Genomic DNA, 23,301 nt, shown 5'->3' on the forward strand with positions numbered 1-23,301 from the left:
ACAGATAATACAATGAAACTTTCAATCCGTTTTATTTTCTCTTTGCTTAGTGATTTTTAAACTGACCAGACATTACCACAATAGATAGTCAATAGTTTCTGTTGAGCTTGAAGTCTGGTTTCACTTTTTAAGTGGTAGGATTTGATCATTAATATAGTTCTGCTGTGCTTAAACAGAGAAGTGAATGTCAAGCTTACAACCAAATTTGTGATGAACATTTTGGTTTGGGGTCGAAGACAACTTAAAATGAAAGTGCAAAGTCAAGAGGAATCACCTAAATACACTGTTGTCTAGTCACTGAGGGGAAGGCATTCAAATTAATACTTTAAATAACACTATAAAATTGGAGTTTTCTACATATTATCAATTTAATTCAATTCAAAAATACTTTATTTATCCCAAACGCAATTTATACAAGTATCTTCAAAGAGCTGTTGTGGATGGTGAAGGTTATCTAATAGCAGTCAGTCCTCCAACGACTCTGAAGACGCCTCTGACTGAAGACTGTTGCTGTTTGAACTTCCTTCTTCTCTCTCTTTTCTCTCTGGTCCTGTTCTGCAATGATGAAGCCTCCTCTGGGATTTGGGGTAATAGTTCAGCTATTTTTGAGCTTTTGAGATGCTAACCAGCAGCTCTACTGTAAAACTCTGCCTCTACGTTTACGAGTCATAGCAACTGTCCTAAAGCAAAAAGGGAAGAGCAAAAATTCTATGTTTATGTTCAGAACCATTCAGATGTTTCTCATACACATCTAGAATCTTCTTGCAAATATCTGGTGGCGTTTCTGCTTTCGATTTCTTCTGTTTACATGGACTCAGTATAATCTTTACTCTATGTTCACGGTATTAGCAGGACCACAAACACCCACAAATACTGTAACTAAACTACTCAAGATTCCTCTCTAGAGCCGTTTATAACTGCCTATTAAAATAGTTCAAATACCAAATATACCTTGATATTCATTAATAAGCATAGGGGAAACACTTTGGGGTTCAGACCATTAGCACCAAGGGAAATAAATGCCGCTCTTCGATTGGCTGGTTTACAAATGCCAGCCAAGTAGCACTGTGGCTACGTATTCCAGCTCTCATATTTAAAATATGCTCTACCAAAAATCCACAAAAACACAAATTTTAGGCCCATAATCTGGATTCAAGTTCCACAAATAGATCTGCAAATGCTGAAATGTGAAAAATTGTACTTAATTGTCATCACTGTGGAAGTATTTGCTACCAGAACACCAAGCAGATATCGGCAATGACCCATTAACATCAATAAAGAATGGTCGATGGTACTTGACAGTTAGCATGAGGGAATATATATATATTTTGTAAATACAGTATATATTGTATTTACTCCAAACATTATGCTAATATTGTCACCAAATGTCGGTACGTTGGTCTCATCGGTCAAAATTAGATTGTTCAAATTTAAGGTCCTGCTAAGTTTTATTCTTTACATAGAAAAACATATACTTGTTTAGCTCTTTTCTTATTGTAAAGTAATGAATTTGATCAGTGACCATGTTAACTGAGAGAGATAGATATAGTCTCACATTTCCCCTCTTAAAACGTTTTGTTTTTGTATCTTTGTTTTAATAAATTCAATAAAAATCAAAAAGAACATTTTTACTTTCTTTCTATCAAGACTGATAGTGTAAACATAATAAAAAAACGACATAGAAAAGACCAATTTATTATTTATTAGGAAATAAAAATTTTACCAAAAAACAAGAGAAAATACAAATCAGTTAATTATCAAACCTTGTACAATATTAATCAAAACAGACACGTCTATTTAAGCTCCCAAAACCCTGTAAGGCAACAAGTAAGAAAATATAAACATTGACCAGTGCCAGTGTTGGTCCATAACCATATCCAATTAAGAAAACATCCCCAAACATTCAGCTAAATAAACAAAACAATAAATCATATAAAAGGGATGTGAAAGTACAAAACATATGTTAGAAATGCTCTGAGAACTCTGGATAACACAAGCAATCACTGACATGACATAGTCATTACAAAGGAGAGACACCACTCAATGTGCCTTCCTCGACTTCCTCAATGGAAATTTCAGTACCTTGCCAGTTCTTGAGTGTTTAAGCACGATTACTGCTTTTACTCTCAACTATGGCTAACATGCATGCACAGAGTACACCTAACAGCAATGCTCTGCAACAAAAAATCTAGACAAGAAGCAGTGAAGTACTTTCAGTAACATCCAAAGAAATTAAAAGTGAAATTATGCTGTTTATATATACATATTTGTGTGTTTTTAACAGACTAAATCTTATAACATTCAGTACTCGATATGTTGACAGTGAATTCAACTTTGCATAATGAACAAAAAGAAACACAGTACATTCACTTCTTCAAATATTTTAACTTTGTCCTGGAAGACGTTATCCAGCTGTTTTATCAACTCACCAGCACCAGTCTAAAGAATGGTTTGTCCCTACAGAAGCCAGCTAAATCCACGTTAGCCAACTTAAACTGACCAGTTTCAGTTCCAGTCACCTACGGCAAGCTACATGGACACTTTCTGCATCTCCTCCAGCGTCACAAATTATCAAAAGTTAAATCAGGAATCAAGATGTCTTACTTGATTCACTTAGGAAAGAATACCTTTTTTTGGTGGGAAAGCTCTTCTAAAACGATAAATTGTACCGTTTTCAAACAATATCTGGTTCTGGATCCAACTGACTGCCGAAGCCGGTTGAGTACCAACCCAGACCGACGCCAGGCGAGCCTCATGGGGCCAGTGCAAACTGGCTTTGCAAAGCTAAACAGATTCTCCTGATAAAAACCAACCGTTTCTCATTACTTATTTACCCTGCGGAGAAGATTTGGCCCAGTCGGCCAGATTTGCGTAGCGGACCTCCGGCACCATCCCAAAAGGGAGATTCGCGAGCGGCTGGGTGACGCCGCCGACGTCGTGCCGCCTCGGATCCACGTTGGCGCAGTTGCTCAAGGGGCGAGGCAGCAGGTTGGTGTACGTATTTTCCTGGCTCTCTCTTTGGGATTGCATCAGAGGGCTGCCGCCATCTTGTCCGACAGAAACCTGAGGCTCCTGCTTACACTGGAAGACGGGCCCTCCAACAAGACCCTTCAGGAAATCCTCACTCGCCATTCCCTCTAGGAAGGGGAAAGAGCCCAGGCCTTGGGACCCGTCTGCCGGTACCGATCCGTTATAGTTGCTGGTGTTGTTGTGGGCGTGTGGGACGGTACCGAAGCCTTGCCATATGTTCTGGAGACCTTGACTCTGGTTGGCCATTTGGTTCTGGGAATCAGAGTTCAGATCGTCTCTTTGATGCTGCTGCTGGAACAGCAGCTGGGATTCGGACGGGTTCATCATATTCCCCGGAACGACCGTGTCCAAACACTGCAGATCCCTCATGGAGAGCTGAGGGAGGACATTGTTCTCACAGCTGCCCGGGTCCAGTTTGTGCTGGTAACCAGTTCCACGACTCGGATGGTGCGGCCTGCTGCTGTTTGGGTGGTTGCCAATGGATACCGATGGGTTAATAGTGACCGTTTCCATCATGGGGGAGGCCGGATTGACCCACTGATTACTGAGCTGTACGTTATGAGCCTGTGATGTCATCATGGCGCCGGTGGCCTGGGCTGGCGGTTGGTAGGACGGGTTAAATACTGGAGTCTGCTGGGCCATGGACGCCGCAGTCTGCCTCAGGTACATGCCACTGTGGTCTGGGCAAAAAGAAAAAACACATTTTAGTGGATGTTCGTCTTTTATTCGCCTAAATAAGAGACTTTTACCACAGTAACATTTTTCAAGCATTTTCAAGGTAACTTTGGAGTGAAAACAATACAAATAAACTAAAAAAGAGTTTTAATTCACTGTTATATGATATAATTTCATTTTAATATTTTTTTGTGGAAGTATTGTACACTCAACAGCAGGGACAAGGTAAACTAAATAAAGCAAAATTTCATGCTTTGAAATTCCTCTCCAGTCTGAGAACAAAACGCTAATTTAACAAAAGAATCTTGCAATTTTAGTAACTTTGTTTAATATGATGGAGAATAAAATAAAATAACGAGAATAAATATGTAACAGAATAAAGTCCTAATATTATGAATTAGTAATAAATAGTAATACTATTTACTGCTTATGAATAAAATACTATTTACTAATACTATGACTTTATTCTTGTAATTTTATTTTTTTGGTTACTTAATGTGGCCCAAATACTCCGATGTAGTTCAACATAAAAAATAAGACAATCAATAAGTGATTGAGTCATTAAGAATAATAAATATCCATTACAATGAAACAATCCAAGCAAATCATGTTAAAGTAAATGACCTTCCTCTTCAAATTAAACACTTAAACACAAATAAATAAATTAAAATAATTCTGGCTAAGATTTCTAATAATTTCTGTATAATGAGAAAAAAATGTATCTCTTCTTATTATGTGTATGAAAAAATCTGGTTTCAACTGTGATGTTTTCCAAATTTAAGCTTTTAATGAAATGTTAGATTGTAGTTTACTGCAAAAACAGTGCAGTTTGAATCAGTCACTTTCTGGTACTCTATACAGAAATGAAACACTTTCCAAACCTAGAAACCACCTAAATGAAATTCAAGCCTCTGTATGAACACTGAATATAAAACTAGTCACCTTTCCTCGTGTGAGCCATTTGGCTGTGAGGAACAGCCTTTGGCCTGGGCATTTGAAAACCAGCCAACGAACTACCTAAAGATAAAAAAGTGAGAAACATGATTATTAATTATTAAATTATTATTTAACTGGAGTGAAATCACTGCAGCAGAATACACAGGATCACAGTTCATACCTGTGAGTCCCGATCTCTTAAACAAATCCTCTATTTTGCGTTTTTTCTCATTGTAGCCGTAGGGGTCTAAAGAGGAAACAGAAGTTTTCATGAATAATGGAGTCTTGTTTAACAGAAACAACGTGGCGAGAGTTTCTTATCACCTTTGTTCTCGGGCAGATATCTGAAATCCATCGGTTCGCTGACTTCCTGGTCGGAGGGCCGGCGCAGCTGCATGTGCACGGTGACCGACTCGGTTATGTTGGTGTGGAAGTACGGCGGCGTCTTGAACACGATCGCCACTTGACGATGAACGTCAGCTTGGGAAAAAGAACCTCTGGCCTCCCATCCGTTGGAGGAGAAAAATCTCACCTCGATGTCATCTGTTGGGAAAAGAGTTGATGGGATGACGGGATGATAGTAGCAATACATAATCCAGTCTGTTCTTTCATAAAATCTAAGGGTTACTTTCTGAAACTTTCCCAAAAGTAATGAGGAAATTCTGCAAAAGCAACATCTAATTTCTAGGTACGTTTTTGAAACTAGTTAGTAAGTAAGTTCCCTGATGCCAATCTGAAAATTCTGAGTAAGATCCAGAAAGGTTCTGGGTAAGTTCAGGAAAGTAACAATTAAGTTTCTGAAACACAACCTGTGCATTTTTAATGTAGCCTCTAATTTTGCATTCATTCAGATACTTTATTGAAAGCAACACGCTAGTTCTGTAAACATAACCATTAGATTCATGGTACGTTCTGTGAGTTACGAGAAAGTAGCCTGTATATTTAGGTAAGTTAAATATATCTAAATATTTAAATATCTAAATAATTCCAGAACTTACTGGAAGGAAGTTCTGGAAGGAAGAACATGCAAACTGAAGGCACATTTGAAAAAGTAACAAGTTATTATAACTTGTAAGGTTCAAGCTAAGTTCTGAAAAGTCAGTTCAGGGAAAGAACTAGTAAGTTTTTAAGAACATATAAGATCAAATTAATTTTAAATTTCCAGAAAAAAACTGTTGAGTTCTCAAGTTTCCAGAAAGTAATATGCAAATTAGAACCAGAAACATGTAAGTTCAATTAAAGAACTAGTAAGTTCTCAGAAACATGTAAGTTCAACGGAACATGTAAGCTACTGAAAAAAAATGGCATGTTCCCAGAAAGTAACATGTAAGTTTAGTTAAATAACTAGTAAGTTTCCAGAAAGTAATATATAAGTTCAAGGAAAGAACTACTAAGTTCTTTAAAAGTAACATAAGTTTGTGAAAACAGCTAGTAGGTTCCCATAAAGTATCATAAGTTCAGTTAAAGAACTAGTAAGTTTCTAGAAAGTAATGTATAAGTTCAGTTAAAGAACTTGTAAACTCCTTGACAATGAGTTCCTGAAAATAACTATTAAGTTACCAGAAAGTAACATGTAAGTTCAGTTAAATACCTAGAAAGTTCCCATAGTGTAGCATGTGTAATATAATGTAACCTGCGAGTTTCTAGAAAGCAACCTATCGGTCCAGGAAGTTCAGGCTGTTATGTATTGCTACTGAAAACCAGAATCAAATGCAAAGAGATGGGCACAAATGGCAATGAAGAGCAAAATGAATCAGTGGATTTGAAAGTTGGATGTGGAGAAAAAGATGCAAACAGAGCAGAAACATTAGAAATGCAACCAATGGTTAAGATAAACTGTTTGAGACTGTGGCGGTTTGTACCTTTTTGTACTTTGTCACACAGGAGGAAGATCTCGTCACCTCCTTTAACACTTCCACTGTTCCTGTTGACCCGACAAATCCTCAGCTCAGCTGTGTTTGGGGCCCCTAATCACACAGAAAAAAGAAAATATACCATGTCCATACAGAACGCTCTAGCAACTATTTATTAGTTGATTTTTCTTGTCGACTTTATTGAAGCTGCTGAAATTTGCACCTCGGCTTTGAGGTAAAAGCGCTGATGGTTGACAGCTGAGATCTAAGCAAGTAAAGTCACATGTGTGCTTGGGGAAGAGGAAGTGCTCCATGGTAACGGTATTGTTTGAGAGCTGGTGTGTATAAAGAACTTCCTCTTTCTGTATGTGAAACCATGTTGAGAAAAAATAGACTGGACGCATGCACAGAGGTTTTGTCACACTTTATGTGCAGCTTCTTCCCAGTCTCGGTGTTTGTGCGTTGTAAATTTAGACATTGGGTGAAGTGTATGAATTTACATAATATATTGCTTTAACGTTAAACCTGACATGTACACCATTTTGCATTTCCCTAAAACCAACTTCATGGCCACTCAGCGCTGTTTTTGATGGCTTCTGACCAACTTGCATGATTTTTGGTGTGTTTGATGGAGTTCGAGCTCAGCGCACTCACGGTTGTCATAGATTGGGTTGGTGACGATGGGGTTGAGTCTTCGGGTGTAGTGGCCGGTTTCGTCCTGCAGGAAAACTTGGATGCACAGGCGGACGACGTTCAGGTCGTACTCCTCCGTCTGCATCAGCTGCTCTTTGGGCACTGAGGCGACACAGACAAACACAAACATATAAACATTTCGTGGCACAATAATGGCTGTACAGGTTGAACAGTCTTGGCCTTTTCCTCACAGAGGAATTTTAGATTTAAATAAAAAGATTAACTGTGGTAACTGGTGCAGACCTGCTTTACAACCACGGCAAAACACATACATTTTGAATATTTCAGTAACAGTGATAGTTTAATTTATTTTGAATTTTTGACTTTTAGGCCTGCACTAAACATTCTCTGCATTTGAACCTTTAAGTTTCAATGAAAGTAAATTTTAAGTTCTGGGTTTGGACGGGAAAGCAGCAAGTAACTTCCTGAAAATGGATCTGTAGGTTTTGGAAAGCAAAACTTAAATTTCTGGTAAAGTAGCAGCAAACAATGATTTTAGAAATTTGCTATTTTATTAAGTATGTTTTGATGATTAATCTTTAAAAATTGGTACATTCTGCAAATTCTTTAAATATTAGAAGAACATTAAAATATGCAAATAAACAAATAACGAAATTCCTTTTATTGCCTAAAACGCAATAGCATAGCATTTCTTTAGTGATCATTTTCAGCAAAAAATGCATCTGCTTCTAACATCAACATGTGAAAAGTTCAGCCCTTTCTGCTTGATTTATCTAAATCTAAACTATTTTTTACATTACGCAATTAATAACTGGATAGTTGATGGTGTTTAATAGAAGTTTCTTATTACAGAATTTGAAACAGGTAAGTGGTTTTGAGTAGAACATATTTTTTATCTTAAATGCAAAATGTATATACAGTATTGTTTGTACAGTTCTGGCTTAATTACTGCTCTTTTTCTGAATGTGCAAGCTCCAGTTAATGATTAATTCATTACTAAATTAGTTGACGGTTATTTAAATAATCGATTAATTGTGATTAATCCGATTAGTAACCTGTAGAATATGTTCTGGGAATATAATCTGTAGATTATGACTAAAATACAGGAAAATAACTTGAAAATTCAAAAAGGTTCTGAGAAAGAAACATTAAAGTTCAAGGAAAACTGATTATTCTAAGGACTAATTATCTTTATATCTAAGACTATCACTTGTAATAATAATAATAACAACAACAACAACAATAATAATAATAATTCTGCATGATGTCGGAGCGGTAATACTGTAAAAACATCTCACGCTGAGGCCATACATCGGAGTTTGCTCGCCGTACATCGTCTGCACTCAGACACACACATCTACATGCGAGCGTCACACATCCCGCCTTCACCGTCAACACATACACACACACACACACCTTGAAGGGAGAGCTCTCTCTGAGAGACGCCCACGCAGCGACACCGACATCAGGCTTTCACATCTGCCCACTTTCTCTTCCTCCACCTCTCAATTTCTATCTCCTGCGCTCACAGCGAGGCCATCCCCGCCTACAACCTGTCACCACGGTGACGCCGCGCGACGTCACCTCAGAGTGGAAAAGAAGAGTCTGCGTGAGACGGTGAGCAAAAGATGAGGCTCCCTGCACGAGTGACCACGGTGGCTGTTGACGTGTGTGAAAGTGGTGGGACACGTCTTCTAAGACTTTCATAGCGCCTTTTTTGTGCATTTTGGCTGCAAGGTTTTTGAAGATTCCTGCGGCTACCTAACAGTTAAACACTTCACTGACACTCTGGACATTTTTAGCACAAAAGCTGAGCTCCGTCTTTCTCAGGCCTGTTGTGTTTTGCTCATCTCAACGTTGATCTGTTTGCAGAGAGAAAAAGAAGAACTGAGAAAATGTCTCTCCTGGCAATCAGGCGTCCTCGGTTACAATCGATCATCAATACTTTTTGAGGTTGACGTGAAGATTTAACCTTTTGATTAAAGCTGTTTGGTTAACAGACTCTCAGGCTATCCCAAACCTTCAGACCAACCCAAAACCCAAAAGCTCATCGAACCCTGTTTGGCAGCAACTACTTAAAATAGATGTAAGATATTTGAGTTGTAACTCAATGATTCTTTTATTTTTTTAGGGATTTTGTCGCAGATTTGCTGCTGTATTTGACCCAGTTTGAGCAAACGTCCAGTATTCCCATGTTGTAAGTTAAAATGTCTTATTCCACTGGGAGATTATTTCACTTGTTACTAGCACTCTTTAGTCAACATTAAGAAATTATTGACTTGAAACAAGCTCCTAGATTATGCTGAAACTTTACCTGTAAATTAGTTTTGTCTTATTTCAAATGTACTTAGATATTTGCACTAGAAACTGGACCAAAAGTACTTGGAACCATTTTGTGTTTAAAACATGACAGTACGCTTTGAAAACTGTTGTGAAAAAGTTGGATATAGGTGGCATTTGAGCAAATAAAGCAGTTTGGGTTGTAATCCCAAATAAATTGGACATTTTGAAAAAATCTTACAGGTGTTCTTTTAGAGCAAACGCATCTGTTTTAGTTTGACGATTAAAAAAAACTTGACTACAAGCTTTCATACATTCCCTTTTGGATTCAGATTATTATGCTCCTCAAAAGCAACTGTTTTCTTCCAGCAGTCAAAAACAGGAATTTATCTGCTAAATATGTAAAAGAATAGCGATCAGTTTTACTGATAGGGAAGGTTTTCCAAATGCAAAGCTGCACATGCATATTTGCACACGTTTATTTCCTGGATGCCTATAACGTTAACTTACAGGTGCACTGCGGTGTGCAGCAGCAGCTCTGCTCTTACTCAGATTTATGTCGGGTCATCAGGTTTGTGTGCTTGTAGGTGGCAGACAAACACAAACACACAGTGGAGAAACTGAAGGAGGGAGAAATTAAACGGAGATGGAACTACAGACGGAACAAGCTGGGCTGATCGCTACTCGCAAAAGTGTTGGTGTAGTGCGCTGATCGAGGAAGCCGCTGGACAGGTGCACGAAAGTGGGTCGTAGGTGGCTGCAGTGGGGAGTGTTGGCGTGTGTGTGAGTGTGTGTGGTGGAAAAGAAAGCGGGGCCGCGATTAGCCGGCGTCCTGGGTTGCATTAAATTTGCAGCTAGGTTGTACGGAGATGATGTTGCCGGGGGAGGATTGGGGGGCAACGTGGATGGGGCGGGTGATAGTTTGCTGTGGGGCACAAGTGGTTAGCGTGACTGTGGGAGACGAGTGTGAGAGCGAAAAAGAAGTGTAGGCAGGTGCCAGGTCTCACCACAAAGTGTCTCCACTGCGTGACTCATAATTTCTCCACCTTTTAGGATTTGCAACATTGTGTTTCTGTGTCTCTGGCGCTGAAGTAACCGTTACTAGGATATGTGCAATAGCTGTATCACCAAATGTTCACACAACAGGTCTTATAATGCTCAATTTCTCCCCCCTTTTTTTGTTGCTAAAATTATTTATTTTTATTTTATTTTTGCGAGGTCGCTTCATACAACTAATAAAACCCGACCGTAATGAGGATAGTGTGTCAACGAACGGTTTACGTAGGCAACATGCGCAGAAGAAGAACGCTGACGTAACGCCGCAGCGCACTGTTTACGGAAGTGACAACGGACGGAGCCGCTTATGGATCGATTTTTAAAGTTTAATCAGCAATGGAGCTGACAGAATGGACACTAAATCACAGCAAGACGAAGGGAAGTAATAAAAAGAAAGCATAACTAATTACAACGGTGGAGAATTGACAGACATTTTTGTAGATGAGTAAATTTGGATCCACAATCGGAACTATTCGGAGGGGTGGTGACGTGATGCGCTTCAGATCTCTTTCATAAATTCATAATCATAACTTTCAGCCATTATTTATGTCCCAATTTACCGAATCTGGCCTTTTCTGGCGCAGAAGACGTCACATCAACGACGTAAAAGGCGGATAAAATGCACCATTGTTTAGACTATAGAGGCTTTGAAAACTATCAGATATGTATCCAAATGAGTACCACATATGGGAGTGGCACAGGTCGGATTTTTATTGGTGTAAAGATTGGAATTTGCAGTGAAAAATCTGGGTTGCATTTTCCTGCTGTGTGAACATAGTCACAGTACAAATATATAGAGGAAAGTATTGTGGGGATGATTAATAATTGAGAGTAATAAAAAAGGGGAAACACTGTCCACCAGCATCCATGTCTTAGTTTCACATGATAACTCCAGGCAGTGTTGCAATGTTGCACCATCCTCCTGATGTCTGCACAGGATAGATGAATTCAGAAACATGTCAGGCAGACGTCATTAAGTCAAAGTAGGGTAGCTTCCTCTACCATATCTGACAGCAAAACACAGAGATTCCCTTAGCGTGGTTTATGTTCGGCCTCCTCGTCGTTACCCAAATGCCACCGTGGAACATTTTTCAGCCACGATAACGCACCTTGTACTCATAGCTGCAGAGTCGATGCTGCGCACATTTCTAGCGGTTTTACGAGCGTCAGGCACAAAGCAGTTTCTAGGTTTATTAAACAACCTGTATATAATTTCGTTTTCTGTTGTTATTGCCTTAATATGCAAAAACAGCGCTGTGGGAGTTAGATTAACTGTTCTGTTACCATACGGAGTCAAAGTTACCTCAAGAACATGGCATTAACTGTCAGGAATAATGGTGGCAGGATCATGCTGTGGGTCTGTTTCATGGTTCCCTTAGCAAAATGCACCATGGACTAATTCTGATTGCATATTTAATTTCAGTAGGTTAGATTCCTGGCACAGACAGATTTCAAACAATCAGGATGTTAAAAAATTTAGAACCCTATGTTCATTATTTCACACAGGGTTGCAGCTAATTATTATTTTAGTAATCGTTTATTCTATTGATTATTCTGACGACTAATTGAATAAATAAACTGGTGAATTCTGATGATTTGCCTTTCAGTTATTGCATAAAAATACATTAAACAAACTAATATTTCCATTCCTCTTTACACAATAACATTTTATTGCCTGAAATTCAATAACATAGCATTCCTTTAGTAAATGTTTGATTATTTGTAGCAAAGGATGAATTTGCAGCTATTAGAATACTTTTAAGATCAACATGTGAAAAGCTCAGACCTTTCTGCTTGACTTAACATCAGTACAGAGTAGGGTTAATCTAGTGATTATTTTTGGATTATCTGATTAATCCAAAAATTAAGAGCACGAAACAGCCCCACATCATGATGCTGCCCTCACCATGCTTGACAGTTGACAGTGTTATTAGGGTAATTCTGACCTTGTTTACAATAACTTTTGCACTCGGGTCTTGTTCCTTAAAAATCCCAAAAGTTGTATGTTGTACTACTATTCCACCCTAAAAAAATAACTCAAATAAAATCACTAAAATCTCAAAATTTATATGAAAAGCATGATTAGCGTACGTAAACCTATAAACATCTTCGGTAAAACATCAGACTACAGCAGCAGACCACTCTTCATCAACCCTATTTGATGTTTGCTTTTTCAATCACTTGAACATTTCGTGGTTGTAACCACATGCAATAGTTTCAATAACTAAGAACTTTCCTTCAAGGCTCATTCCTGTCTTGTGCTACAGGAGTGAGTATTGGCAGGTGTGCCGCCACACAACCACAATGAACTGAAAACACGCTCAAAAAGCAATACAGAAACAAATTCCTGCGTCACAGCAACACAGGTGTCATTGTAAGTCATGTGTCATCTGCTGAGCAGGTGGAGATCCAAGTTTATAAAATACAACTAGGGATTCAAACAATTAATTAGTGATTAATTATTTATTAAATTAAAATTGATTCCCAATTGATTGATAATGTTCGGTTAGACCTTTTTTTAAGTATTGCAGTTTGGCCTCCATCCAGCAGAGGGCACCACTCTAAAGTGGAGCCAGATATATAAACAAAGATGGTGGAAAAAGAACGCCATCTTTGAGAATGGCGTTCTTTTGAGTGTTTTGAAATATGAACACTCGTCACACTGCAGGAGAACCCATCACAAAAGACGATTTACGGATGAAAATAAGAACTAAATGAATAAATTTTCCTATGTGAGAGCTATGAAAGTTTAGATTTAACGTACAGAAGCGTAATAAAGCAAAACCCCATGGATAATAAGCGGCTGAAGAGGTCAGCAGGTTTGTGTACGAGCGTAAAGATGGTAAAACAAACGTGTTGGGCATAAGGGAGGGGTACCGTCATATCTTCCCTCGACACAGGAAGCAGCTGAGTTTCAAAGCAGAAGTGAACTGATTTAAGTAGCAGGTCTTTGACTTCCAGCTGCCCGTTGCGCTCTGCTGCAGCTACGCATGTGTCGAGTACAAGCTTCAAGTTTTGAAGAAAATCAAGACCCAATCAACACCAGGAAAGATTTTATACAACGTAGAGTTACAATGAGCTTTTAAAAATCAAGAAATTATAAATTGATGATCCCAACAACACTGTAACTACTGTTGAGCATGGTGGAGGCAGGATTATGCTATGGGGCGGTTTTGAAGTATTGGCTCCAAAATAATTCACGTAAATAATTTAAAACAGTGGTGCTCAAAGATCTAAGAAGGTATTTGCATAAATTGTGAAATTCTTTTGGAGCCATTTCCTGACAACAGCAGCATCTTAGATTCAGATTCAGGTTCAGATTAGCTTTATTTTGGTAAATTTACAACATAACAAAAAAATTAAACCCTATTTTACAAACTTTAATGCATATTATTCTGATCTTTTAGCCACAATGGCAAGAATTGCTTGGAGGAGTCAATGCAAGGTTTTCAAATCTAACCATAGTGGGGGAAGAATTATGCTGAGGGCTGATTTTCTACCAATGCTACTGTTGCATTGTATGAAAAAAGATAAACTACAGCGGTTTCCACGAGTAAACAGTTGGATAGAGAGCAAAACAAAAGCACGTATTAAATGTGTACTTTAGTTGAAACTAGATATAGAAGTATTACACATATAGAGCTGGGAAGAGGACCCAAAATTTGTACTCAAGTAAGAGTAGTGATACTTCAACATGTTTTTACTCAAAGAAACGTAAAGAGTATGTTGTAAAATGTCTACTCAAGTATGATCAATTATTAATCATTTAATATTTAAAAAATTACAAAATCAGACGGCTCAAAATATAAAGTTAAGTGGAAATTTTTGTATTTTAAGGACCAAATGACAATAATTTATAAAAGTGACAAGAAATAAAATGAGGCAAAAGAAATATTTTCCAAATCAGTTTCTTTTAATAAAAAAAAAACTTATGAAACTTTAACAAAAACTGCAGGTGTGTGTCTTTAATTGGTGAATTTTTGGTTAAAATATGTTTGTTTTTCATTCAGAGGGTAGAAAAATCCTGAATTTTTCCTCAAGTAAGAGTAAAAATACTTCGTAATAAAATTACTCAAGTAAAAGTAAAAAGTACAGTAAAGTAAAAATGCATTTTTTCAAAACAAGCTAAAAAAAGTAAATGCAACTGAGTAAATGTAACGCGTTACTACCCAACTCTGATGACAAAAACCAAAAGGTTTAAAGCGTATATGTCTAAATTAAAGCTGAACACAAACCTCCTATTTACCAGCCGTGTTTTACAGACCTGTAAAGCTCCCTACCCGACATTTATCATCATCTCTGAGAGCTGGGGAAGCCCCTCGCTTCAGCCCTCCCTCTTTTAACGAATCCTGCATTCCCAGCTCTCACGTGGCCTCCTGCACTGATCTGAATTGAGCAACTGTGACCAAGAATGGGGAAGTAGCTCAACGCCTGTTTGTACACGAGAACTGCTGCGTGTCTGCTCGGGAGGACCGCAGAATGAAAGAAGCACATAAAGGAAATGGCTACAGTGTAGATAGCGCGGCGGCGGCAAGGCGGCGGATTTTCGACTCGATGGCAGGAAAATCTGCTCAGTTGCCTGAGAACTGGGTCAACCAAAGTTTGAAAACATTTCTTGTGAATTGTTTTGAACACCTTACTCGGTAGCAAAAGCAGGAAAACCAGAAGCAACAACCAGAAGAGCTCAAAGATTCACTTTTAATTTAGTAGATAAAAGGCTGTGGATTCTACAATTGGGAGGAAACATTACTTTAAACTAGCTTAAACCATTAAACCACTGCAAAAACACTGTGTTTGTTGTCTTGTTTCTAGTGCAAATATCTTAATACACTTGAAATAAGACAAAACTTACAAGTAACTTTTCAACAATTTATAAGAGTTTGCTTTAAGTCAATAAGCCCTCAATATTGATGAAAAAATACTATTTTTGTTCACTTATTACATGGAAAAATGTCTTATTATAGGTGAAAAAAATCTGCAAGTGGATTTAGTATCTTTTATTAATATCAACTCAAGGATTTCTTGACTAAAACAAACTCCTATTACTTTCTGAAAAGCTACTTGTGAGTTAGTTTTGTCTTATTTATGTACACTAAGATATTTGCTCTAGAAACTACATAAAATGCTTGGCAGGATTTTGTGTTTTTGCAGTGTAAAACAGCTTTGTGGCACTGATGTAAGCAGATTGGAGAATGATCCAAACCTTGTAGAACTACTTTTACCAACAATAACCTTTTGGTCTACTCTGGTTTTTAACATCACTTCAGTCAGTTCAGGTTTGCAAATCTTAAATTGTTCAGCAGCAGCTGGCTGCTAACTTCCCTCATATTATTTGGAAATGCAAAAGTAGCTTCCCACACAAAGCTTTTTTTATTACATAAATATTCTCATTTTTTCCTTGTTTTTGTAAGCGTTTTGGTTACATTTGAATATTCTGAGTCTGATAATAAAAAAAGCGATCGGTTTTATTATGTTCTAGCATGTAAACCTTTTACAACCTTTTCAACCATGGCTACATCTGTTAGCCAACATTAGCCACCAGTCCAACAACAGCAGATAAACCACTAACAGTTTTGGCTAAAGTCATGTTTTGAATGCTTAAAAATAGGACTTAATAGGTAGAAGTGATATAATATTTATTTTCTTTTTCTAATGTAAAAAAGATGAAGAAAATTAGAAGGTTTTGGATAGCATAGCTTAGCATGAATCTTGATTTTAGTGTTAAGACTAATTAAACATTTATAGTTTGTATCATTCAAGCTCTTTTAGTACTTTGTAAAACAGTTTCTCTATTTTGTATTGTTGAAAGTACATTTTTCTAAATGTTTGATTTGTTGCTAAAAGTTAAATAGCTAACAGCTAAAGCAGTTAGCCTTTTGTTTCTGACCCATGAAAGATGGGTTATATCATAGTCCACAAGCTTACAATCAAAGCAGTGTGCAAAGAAAACTTAATAGTCACCCTTGTAACACTTAAGATGTGATAGATTTCAGAATGCATCACGTCACAAACGTCACACAGAGAACAACAAGCTAGCTAAGCTAGCTTGGCCGTTAGTTCTTTATAGATTCGGTCTCTAAGAGTGAAGAGGGAGCTCTGAAGTTGGAACCGCATCTGAAAAACGATCTCAAACTAAACTGTTGAGCTAATGGTTAGAAAAACTGTTTTTTTTTTAGCGAAATGACCAAGCTAACTACTGTTAGCAACTCTAGCAATAGCAATAGCAATGGAATTATGCCTTTAGATTGCCTCCAGTTAATTTTTAAACTTGAAAATCCAAATTATTTCCAACTACAAATGGAGTATGTAGTTTTACAATTCCTGCGATTACACCAGAAAAATCTCTTAGTTATTTCAGGTCACCTGAGAAAAGGTCACACTGACCGACCACAAGCTAACAACCAAATCCTGTTTTCAGATTCTTTTGTGACAAAAGTTTACTGCTGAAAACAGGTCAGTGAAGATTATAACTAGAGTCGCATCGACTCCTTTTACTTCAACACCAGGTTTCGTCAATGGCGAGACATGTGGAGAGCAAAGGACGAACTGATTACTGTAAGTTCTTGAAAAACTAAGAAGTGCAAATGAGATTTTCATAGAGTTATTTTCAGGAGAGGATTACGAGACGTTTGATTCTCAGAAGTGAGTTCTGACAGAAGGGTTTTTTTTTTCAGGCTTTCAGGACAAAAATGGATCTCTAAGCACAACATAACAAGATCTATTATGGTTTGGATAAACAGGCAACACCTCAGATTTGACCTTTGGCCCACATTATATTAGTTCTATCAAGCCTCTAGCTAATTTTCTTTGGCTGCTATTGGAGCCTGACCAAAAAAAGACTCAAAGATTTGTGATCAGGCCTGGTGACATGTTCCCAAAATAATAACAAACAGGAAACAAAACAGAAAAAACAAGCTTCGCCCAACTGATTACATTCTGAATTTTCTGCAAAGGTTTTTGATTCGTATTTTCTCAACGCGCACAGATAGAGCAGAGGCGCAACAATTTAACTTTGTATCGTTTTTCTTTCCAATTTGTGAGTGAGAATCTACGAAAACATCCAAAGATCTCTAGAGATCCGGACAACAGTAAGGCGTTCCTTTTCTTCTTCTCCTGGTGAACCAATTTAAAACAGAGAAACTGTTTTTAAAGACATCTACGGATCTTACAAAGATTTAAACTCACATTTTTAATAAACACTTTATAAAAGACTTTCAATATTCTGAGCATTTATTAGGAATAGAAACGTCTATTTAATTAGTGTTAGTTTTCATGTTTGTTGTTTCATTGTTAAATAATATTACAAAATTAGATAGTGGAAAATACTAATATACAACAGAAACCACTTCAAAATGATCAGTTTCTCTGATTTTACTTTTTACAGGTTTATTTTTGAGTAAAATGAACATTGTTCTTTTATTCTATGAACTACTGACAACATGTCTGTGAAATTCTAAACAAAAATTTAGTGTTTATTTGCAGAAAATGAGTAATGGTCAAAATAACAAAAAAGATGCAGAGCTTTCACACCTCAAACAATGCAAAGCAAACAAGTTCATATTCATTTATGAACTTGTTACTAATGTTTTAACTCAGGAAGTGTTCAGAAATCCATACTTGGTGGAATAACCAGGAGGTTTTCAATGGGGCTCTTAATGTTTTTTTCCTCAGAGCTGTATTTAACCCTCAATTATGTGTTGGAATTATTGTAAATAAATCTATTTTTGATCAATACTAACTGTTTAAAATGTGTGCATTACTCCGTTTGTGTAGTTGTGTCAGTTTCTGCAGAGAAAAGCGAACAGAGAGAGGTTCAGCGTAGAAACACGACTCACCGTTGAAGGGGTTGATCCCTCTGGTGATCCTCTGAAGGATGGCGTCCTTTACTTCCCTTCTCCTCACACACTGGATGCCCAGATTCTGGAAACTGTCAAAAACACAACGATTAAGAAACAGTTGCTGCAACATCTTGAATTTAAAATAGACTAGGCTGATTGGACCACACCTGAGTGATGCAAGATTTTCAAAAAACAAAAAAGAAAACAACAATACGGTCGTGTTTAAAAGTCAAAGCGATGACGCAAATCGTCTCACCCGTCCGGTTGACTCGGTGTGTCATCTTCCAAGAAATACTCCACACACATTCAGATATTCATCAGGGATTTGGAGTCATTACGATACGACAGGCAGAAGTTGTGAATTTATTTATAAAATGAACTCTGAGAGGGATATACAAATTTCATGCACTAAAACATCCTGACTCATTCACACTCTCACACACGCTCCAGTACTCGCACACAAACTTTGTTTTCTCTCTCTGAAGCACGGCAAATAAGGATGATGTCACTCGGGGAATTCCCATATTGCCATCTTCATCACAGACATGGGTTTGATAAATATGCGTTGTGTGTGTGTCGAAATGCGAGTTTGCCGTGTAAATGTGCTGTACGGGTTTGTTTTGATGCAGCTAGGAGGTCTTCGGTTTGCACACCGAGCCGTTTTGAAACCGATTAACAAACCAAATGCTGCTGAAAGGGAGCAAATCTGGAATGTGGCGATGTGTTGACACGGCGGCAAAGAGAAAGCGATTGTTTCTGCGACTGAGTGCTGATGAAGAGGGAGACTGAAGCCAGAGGTGGACTCACGCTATCACTCTGCGGTCGGGGCCGAACTCGGCCTCATAGAACCCGTCTTTGCAGTCCTTCCCCACCAGGTCGTGCGGATGCGGACGGTATGGTTCGTTCTTCGTCACCAGGTAGACGCGGACCTTCCCCTTGCCGCAGTAGTTCAGGATCTGCAGAAAAAAAATCAAAGTTTCCTGGGATCTGCGAGGGATTTTGAGAGAAACTCTGGTGCAGAGCAGTGGATTTTGTGGCTGACCTGCAGGCTGGGGTAAGTCCTGTTGTTGTCGGAGCTCTTTTCGCCGGGGATGCTCCCGGCAGAGCGACCCTCACATTTGTACCGGAAGCGCATCCCCCTCTGCTTGGGTTGCTCAAAGATCTGGACTGTTGGCTCAGCCACTGAAATGAGGCAAGAGGAAGAAATCTGAGTGACTTTTTTCTCTCCTGTTGGAGGAACTGACTCTGCATTACATTCAGTTTGATTGGGGACAAAAATTGCAACACTTGTTCCATTTTCTGATGCGGTTCGCTTTCACACTGAGCAGTTTGAAAAACCCGTTTCTCGCCTGTGGTGGCGCTGCACCAATAACTACAGAAGGAAACGATACGAAGACACTGAGTGCAACTTCCCTCTTCACGAAATGTAAACAAAACGGAGCAGCGTCGAATTGTAGGATTTTGACCCATTTCACCATTTGTTCTGGTTGTATTTACCCAGAATGCCCTGCGCTTCAGTCCATTTCCTGCTTTTGGAGCAGTCTCTGGTTCGCTTGGTGTTTACATATGGTTTTGAACCGCACCAGAATCCACTTAAACCGAACTGAAACCTTGCTTTGTAGGCAGACCAGAGTTAGATTGTTTGGCCCAAAGTCCAATTCCCCAAACAAACTAAACTTTTTATACAAATGGACTAAAGTTTGATTTAAAGTGAACTAAATAAAGTTGGCGTGAATGTACCCTAAGATTGCACCTCATTCTGAAGATGTAGGTTGGAATTGATCTAATTTATACACATTTTCCAAACTTTTATAGCTGATTATTAGATGGGTAGACAGATTGACAATGGTACAAATATGAGAATACAAGATTTGTATTTGTATTTTAGGGAAACATCTTTCCCTAAAATATTGGATTTTTTGGCAATCACCAAGCAGTTGATTGTCAAATCAACTGCTTGGTTGATTTGGCAATCAATACTGATATTGTTAAAATAAAACTCTTCTCAAAAACCCCAACTACAACTGATTAAACCATCTCTTCCATTAATCATGATGGACAATGATCATATCCCCTAGTCCAACCTCTCTCTGTCTAACCATAGCAACTGGCAGAGACTTAAAAAGAAACTGCAAAAGCAAGTGAGGTGGATTAGCAGTGATGGCGTCCTCCAGGACATGGTACTGTGTAGGCCTGTCGCGATAAACGATAAATCAATTAATTGTATGATAAATTAAAACTATCGACGTCATTTTAATTATCGGCACTATCGTCTCTTCCGGCTTTTTTCTCTTTCTGTTGATGACACTGAATGAAAAAAGGCTCAACTCTGGTTTTTGTTTTTGGTTGTTTTGTTTATTTTGTTTATCAGTTCCAGTGTTTAGTGCTCTTTTGAAAATAAAGTGTATCCATCTTTGGCAGGAAATCGCATGCATTATTATGTAATTTTCATTAAATCAGTGTAAAAAGGTCTTCAAACAATATTATCGTTTACCGCAATAATTTTTGAGACAATTAATCATTCAGCAAAATTTGCTATTGTGACGGGCCTAGTACTGTGTAATATCGTCTCTGTTGTAAAGATACTGAGCTGTTAGCATTTCAAACAGCAACAATCTTCAGTCAGAGGCCTCTTCGGAATCACTGCAGGACTGACTGCTACTGGAGCATCATCACCATCCACAACGACTCTTTGAAGATACTTTGAGAGGATTGAGACAATGTTTAACGGATTTAGATACGCTCACCACCATTTTTGCACAACTAAACTGAACAAACAGGCTTCTTTGCGGCTGCAAATCAAGAAACCGGAGCTCACTAACAAGTCAAACCTCATCCGTGTTGAAAAGAAAAGGCTTTTTTTTTTGTGACTCCTCTGCTTGAAACAAAACTGACTGCACATGACACCCGTGTGAGAGAGGAACCAAAACTGATCTGAGAAGCATTTTTTGTTCTTCACATATTACACTGTTACAACCATACTAAGACTCTAAAAATCCAGTTTGAGATGACAGCTGAGCGACTCTTTCCACCAAACGGAAACAGATGCTTTTCAAACAAGCACATCAACAAATAGAGAAACATTTTTAGCATTTCAAACAAAACAACGGCATGAAAAAAACAGCTTGTTCTTCAGGTACACAGCTGATCCTGCAGCTTAAACCCGCCAAACCAAACATAAATGCATGAAATGTGAAGATAAGCAGTGAAACAAAAGCACTGGCCATCACAAAAAACAAGTAGAGTCTGAAAAAAGTAATCCCTACCAGTAAAACAAAAGAGGAAGTGAAATGACACAGCATATAAATATAGATTGCTTTTTTAACACTCGTTGGTGGGAGAAAAATAGCAGCTTTTAAAGATAAAAAGAATGAAAAAACAACACATTTAAATAAAATAGACTTACTGAGATGTGGATCACCCTCTAGAATGGAGGGCATTAGAACTGAGGAGGGAAAATGCGAGATTTAGGGTCATATATTTAAAAAGTGGCAGCAATAAAATTTGATTCGGTCCGAAGTAGAGTGCAGATTTTGTTAGCTTAAATAAAATAAACAAACTGCAGCAAAGCAGCAGCTGAAATACTGCAAAGAAAGTAACTATCTGTATTTACTACTTCAGGTAAGACACATTCAAATTTTCCAGTTAGTATGTATTTCAGTTTTTGTTATAAATTAGTTGCGCTTACTTCGCTATGTTTCTACATCCTAACCGCCCATTCTACAAGTTCTTCTCATTATAGTGAATAAACACTGGCGCTACTCACCGTCCATGGTGCGAACTAGTTCCCCGCTTTGAGTCGTGTTCTCCGGGTCGCGTTCCGTCGGAAAGACGCGGACTGAATGAGTGAGATCAATCAGTTTATGTTTTTCACCAAGAGGTCCAGTAGGGGGGAATTCCCCCCCTCCGTCACAGTTTTTCCCCAATGGACCAATCAGAAGCCTCGAAAGGCTCTGGAGAGGCGGGGCCTCGCCATAGTGCAGGATGCTACTAGCTGGCTAGCTAGCATTTCCGCATCACTGAGCGGCGATGACGAAAGGCTTTGAAACACCCCCGATCCTAAATGTGTATTAAAAGAGTACGTATATGTATATAAAACTCACAATTTTAAATAAGTTAAAATATTATTAAAAAGTAAATTTATTTCAGAAACCGTATCACTAAGTGAAGCTTAACAAGTATAAGTATAGTACTAAGTATAGCTTAACAACTTGCAGGTGGAAATGATTAACAACATGGAACAACATGCAGGTGATTAACAACATGCAGGTGGAAATGATTTTAAAAACATATTTAAAATTAAAATATTGCATCATGCTAACAATAAAAAATACAGAAATCTAGCCTCAAAAGTTTATTAAATACCTGTTTAAATGTAAATTTTCAAGACAAATGGTCTTCATTGAACGCATATTCTAATTTATTATGATTAAATATGTACCTTTATGCAAATGGTTTTAAAAATAAATTATGTAAAGAGGGCAGTGTGGAAAAAATAATGTACATATTTGTATTTAGTCTCCCTTTAAAGTTTATATCCCAAATTAAAATCGAGAGCAACCAGTTAGCTAATTCGTTAGTGAAGTAGAAAAATTATGAAAACGTAACGTCATTGATTACCGATACGGTTTTTTTCTTCTTTTATTGAAATCTGTCTTGACTTAGTATTTGACCAGCAAATATTCTGAGAATGTTTTCTTTTTAATTTACGTTTAATACCAAAGCAATTTTAATGCCTCTTGTAAAATTAAAGCAATCATTGTTGATATATTTGAAGTCATGTTTAAGTATTTAAAGTTATTTCTTTATTTCATCCACTTCATGTCACCCACTAACAGTAAAACAATCCCGTAGCATGATGACACCACCACCATGCTTGCTAGTTAAATTAGACTAAAGAAAAACCTCAATCACAAAAACCAAAAAGTAGAAAAAACAAAGTTCAGAAAAAATGAGTTATATGCATCTTTATTGATCCA

At 37.8% G+C, this 23,301-nt stretch overlaps 1 protein-coding gene across 1 annotated transcript; it reads right to left on the reverse strand.

The window, feature by feature from the left end:
* Positions 1 to 1,686: 1,686 nt before the first annotated feature.
* On the reverse strand, positions 1,687 to 22,317 carry rel (v-rel avian reticuloendotheliosis viral oncogene homolog). Its single transcript, XM_028005917.1, has 11 exons — positions 22,089 to 22,317; positions 21,729 to 21,767; positions 19,365 to 19,504; positions 19,130 to 19,278; positions 18,320 to 18,411; positions 7,149 to 7,289; positions 6,504 to 6,608; positions 4,966 to 5,184; positions 4,823 to 4,888; positions 4,648 to 4,722; positions 1,687 to 3,710 (listed from the first exon to the last, which is right to left on the reverse strand). Exons 1-11 carry the CDS (start codon positions 22,093 to 22,095, stop codon positions 2,827 to 2,829), a joined length of 1,917 nt encoding a protein of 638 aa, XP_027861718.1. The 5' UTR covers positions 22,096 to 22,317; the 3' UTR covers positions 1,687 to 2,826.
* Between the last annotated feature and the right edge of the window lie 984 nt (positions 22,318 to 23,301).

Source organism: Xiphophorus couchianus, chromosome 22 (genome assembly GCF_001444195.1).
Source record: "Xiphophorus couchianus chromosome 22, X_couchianus-1.0, whole genome shotgun sequence".
In the NCBI taxonomy this organism is placed as follows: domain Eukaryota; kingdom Metazoa; phylum Chordata; class Actinopteri; order Cyprinodontiformes; family Poeciliidae; genus Xiphophorus; species Xiphophorus couchianus.